The 4365-nt window shown below is 42.1% G+C and overlaps 1 protein-coding gene across 1 annotated transcript in view; it reads right to left on the bottom strand.

The window, feature by feature from the left end:
- Nucleotides 1-3186, bottom strand: part of sfrp1a (secreted frizzled-related protein 1a) — a 17485-nt gene extending 14299 nt beyond the window's left edge. The window contains exon 1 of the mRNA XM_008417304.2: nucleotides 2458-3186. Coding sequence (XP_008415526.1) covers nucleotides 2458-2968 — 511 coding nt within the window. The 5' untranslated portion in view covers nucleotides 2969-3186. The remainder of the gene's footprint in view (nucleotides 1-2457) is intronic.
- Nucleotides 3187-4365: the final 1179 nt, after the last annotated feature.

Raw genomic sequence — 4365 nt, 5'->3', positions numbered from 1 at the left:
CACCACACACACACACACACACGCACGCACACACAGAAACATTAAACTGCCCTGAGCTCTGTCTAAGTTATGTATTTAAGCCTAATGTGTTCAGTAAAATAAAATAATAAGAAAAAACATCTCTGAAAGCTTCATTTACACCTCCAGGTGGCAGTAAAAGTAAGATGATGATGTGGTGATGGAAGGTCACACAGTGTAGTGCCTAATGTGAATGAGTCAGTTGTGCTTTCTCCTCTCCCTCCTCTGTGCAGTTCGTTAAAGTGCCAAGCGCCGACGCTGCTGGCACAGCGGCCCACCTCCCAAACCTCAAGTATTTAGAACCGGTCCAAGCTTGATCCTTTAAGAAACTATGTTTTGTTTGTTTGTGGGTTTTTTTGTTTGTTTTGTTTTACAASATATAGTTTTGTCCTGGACAACCTGAGCCAACCCATCTGACTCTGACAGGGTGCATGAAGTGACGGTGGAATGCGTCCTCGGCAGCGCTGCTGGAATCCGCCCGCAGCCTACATTGCGGCTCACATTATTCCGACCCGACTGTCTTTCAGCTTTTCATCCCTCATCAGACTTAATGTGTTTGTCAGACAACGAGYATTAATATATGCAGGTACTGGCTTTTTCGTTGCAGCTGGACCACCTCCCAGCATTRTCCTCCAAAACTCGGCAAACACCTTAAAATAATCGCTACCATCTGGAGTTCCTCCCCCACCTCCCCCCACCCCCTCCAATATTTCGTGATCATTCAAAGTCAACAGCAGGCAGCTTCACATTCACACTAAAGGGAGTGCTTATGTAGCCGATTATAAGGAAAATAAACTATTCACCTTTAGTTTTAGCAGTTCTTTGGGCGGAGGGGGGGATGGAGGAGGTTAAATGGGAGCAGATTTTTCTTTTCACAGCTCAGTTTTCTCTTCCAAAAGGTTCTATTTGGTTTCTTTGTGTGGGATTTGCATGTGTAAATACACCGTTACCCCTAAAACAACATTCCCAAGCTCATTTAAGAGTGTTACGAGGGTTAGAAGGGTGTTGACTTTTGCACAACAGCAAAAGTGCCTGGGATTTGTTTTCTAYATCAGGTAAGAAGCTTAAGTTTGGTACCTAATTTATTTTTTTATTTATTGATTTTTTTTGTTTTTGGAGAGCAAAATCCTACATTGTTTTATTATACAGAACATGAAAATAAAGCCAGATATATTCCAATTTTTAAGGCGCCTCTGAGTGAATATACACGGTTCTGCTGTATTTCTGCTACAACATAAAGAATTTGGGGCATAAAAAAAATTCCTGATTATTTTACAAACATAAAAAACTGCTTATTAAATTTAAACATCTAAAAAGCGTTGTAGAGGATGGATCTAAGCATCATAGTATTGTGATTGCACATTTTAGCTGTTTGTCCCCATTATTGTTGTTTTTCAATGTGTTTTTGTGGAAGTGACGTTAGCTGGAGGTTTCTAGTTCATGTCTGAAGTATGATCTAACTTGTGGCCTTTGTTTCTGTGAGTGAAATTCAGTCTTCATCCAGACTGCACTAAAATTGCAGAATTTACAATAGAAACTCACTGATTCCTTGACAAATGATCAAAGATTCATGCAGCATTAATAACAGAATTAACAGAGGTATTTACTTGTACAACTTTAAATCAACTTTCTAGACAAACAGATTTATTGACTGATTTAGAGCRGAAGTTTGTAAAACCCAATTCCTCAACCAAACAGCGTTAACAYTTCGGACTGAAGATCCAAATGAAAAGTCGCCTCGTTTTTATTTTTTTCTCATTATTTATGTTGCCACAGCAGCAGATATTAAAGTAATGCTCTTTTGTACTTTCTTTCAGACCTTTGTAGACTGAGGGATGATGTTGATGAATTTGCAGGTAAATGATGAAAAACTCTAACTTCTCCCAATTTGTAGGAGATGAAATAGTTTGCATCTGTCGTGACGACAGCAGAAATCTATTTTTATCAAAAGTGTTGATTATTTTGCAAATACCATATAATACTGAACCTCCTTCAACTAACAATACATACCAAGGTTTCAACTTAAAATTAAACGTCTTTGTTAGCTCCATATATAGCTTTTTTAATTAATTAATTATTATTATTATTATTATTATTATTACCTTGAAACAAAAGAAATGACGGAAATAGTTGTTAACTGTTTTTATCATTTCTTTGGAACTCTTATAAATWATTTATCGATTCATTTATGAATATGTTCAACGTTAGTGATCTTCTCCAGCCATCACCGACGTGAAGAACTAACCTTCCATGTCGTCACTTTTTTGTCAAAAAACGATTTAGGCAAAAAAAACAACAACAACCAAAAAAACATACGCGTTACTTTTAAGAAGAAGATGATATTACATCCACATCAAAACTACTAGTAATAATTTGCTTTTTAATGAATGAATTATGATGATTATTATGACTATCCGGAGTGTCGGGACGTGTCCTTACCTGTAGTCTCGACGGTCTCAGTGACGTTGGGCGTCATGGCAATGCACACGTCATGTTCGGGAAACTTGTCGCAGGTGAGCATCTCCGGCCACGGGTAGCCGAACGCCTCCATGATTGGGGTGCAGCCGTCCCGCACCGCCTCGCACAGCTTCCGGCACGGGTAGATGGGGTGATCCAGGCACACGGGTGCGAAGAGCGAGCAGAGGAAGATCTGCGTGCCAGTGTGGCACCTCTTGTGCACCAGCGGCACCCAGCTGCTGGCCTGCTGCTTCACCTCCGCCATCGTTTCGTGCTCCAGCAGGTTGGGCAGCAGCATCGAAGTGTAGCCCACGCCGTGGCAGAGCCGCAGGTCCTCCGGGATCCCCACGCACTGGGGGGTCTTGCCGTAGATGGGCCCCGCGCTCTCCTTCTTCCAACTCACGTACTCGTACTCCGATGCTCTGCACGCCGACATGAACGCCACCGTCACGACCATCCCGATCGTTCTCCAGAGAGCAGAAACGGACCTCATGTTTTGTTGTTGTTGTTGTTGTTTTGTTTTCGAGTCCTACCCGCGGCGTTCACTTTATCGGGAGACTCGGAAGGCGAGTGCGGAGGAAGGCTCTCCAACTTTGCTCTGCCGCTTTTTGCGTCTGCGTCCGGCTTCAGCGAAAGTTGGACGAGCTGAAGCCGCAGCGTGCGCTGAGGGTGGAAACAAGAGGGGATTGTAAAGCGCTGCCCCCGACCAATCACAGCGCGTCTGCGCCTTTTGCTTCTCTGCTGTCAGTCAAAGGTTTTAATTACCCCCAGAGTAAAACACCGCAGGAGCCTGTTTACCCCCCTCCACTGCAGTCCTGCCGTGCGCTTCCATTTTCGGTGCTGTTGATGCTTAGAGGGAGGAAATTAATACGTGGTTTAAAAGGTTTTACAAATCAGACTCATGTATTTCAAAACAATGTTCTTGTCGCAATTACAGCTGCGAGTCTTTWGCAGGATGCTTCGCACGTTTAGAAACTATTCTCACTTCTCGAAGATTGTTCGAGCTCAGACAGACTGGAAGGAGAGCGTCTCAAACAGCAGGTTTTAGGTCCTACTGTAGATTCGCAATTGGATTTGACTCTGGACTGGACTTTGACTATGCCACTCCAATACATGAATTCAGCCCTGTCTGACCAGACAGTTCAGGGAAATTTCAAAACATATGAAACGACTAAAAAATACATAGACGATGTTAGAAATAGACAAAAAAAAAAAAAAAAAAAAAAAAAAAAAAACAGAGAAAGAAATTATAACTCACAAATGCAGGGACCTGGTTCCTGTGGGTATACAGGAGTTATTTCATCTGTTGCTTTTAATCCCACACAACAAATTCTGCAGAGTTAAATCAACACTATGCCGAGTCTATTTGGTTCTTATCAGAATTGGTGTTAATTTAACTCTAACAGAGCTGGAGCTCCTTRTTTAAAGGGTTGTCTGGAGAGTCTAATATGACAAATAAACCCTCATTAAAGGGAGGCTGGGCTGTCCCAGTTATCTTGTTTGCCTCTGTAGCAATTTTGTTTAGGCAGGTTTTATTCTGAACACTTTATTACAGTTCTTTGTGGGTCTTCAGTGATTGTTTTTTTTTGTGTGTGTTTTGTTCCATCATCAGCTCTGAGGAACACCAGCTCTCCATGATGCTGCTGCCTTCTTGTCTCATGGTGGGGATGATGTGTTCAGGGGTCAGTCTAGTGTTTGCTTCCAACCACAGGTGACCTGGTCACCTTGGAACACTTTAGCTGTGCCTTAAACTTTTCATCACTTCTTTTCTACCACAGTTTTATTTTTTCAACTCTTACATAAAGTCTAAGGACACGACGAAAGGTTTTTCAACTAGGGGCTCCAATCATACTTCCAGACATAATGTGACATAAAGGTTCTGAATGGCTC

The sequence above is a fragment of the Poecilia reticulata genome, linkage group LG9, assembly GCF_000633615.1.
Source record: "Poecilia reticulata strain Guanapo linkage group LG9, Guppy_female_1.0+MT, whole genome shotgun sequence".
Classification (NCBI taxonomy): Eukaryota; Metazoa; Chordata; class Actinopteri; order Cyprinodontiformes; family Poeciliidae; genus Poecilia; species Poecilia reticulata.
This window is presented reverse-complemented; position numbering and strand designations above follow the sequence as displayed.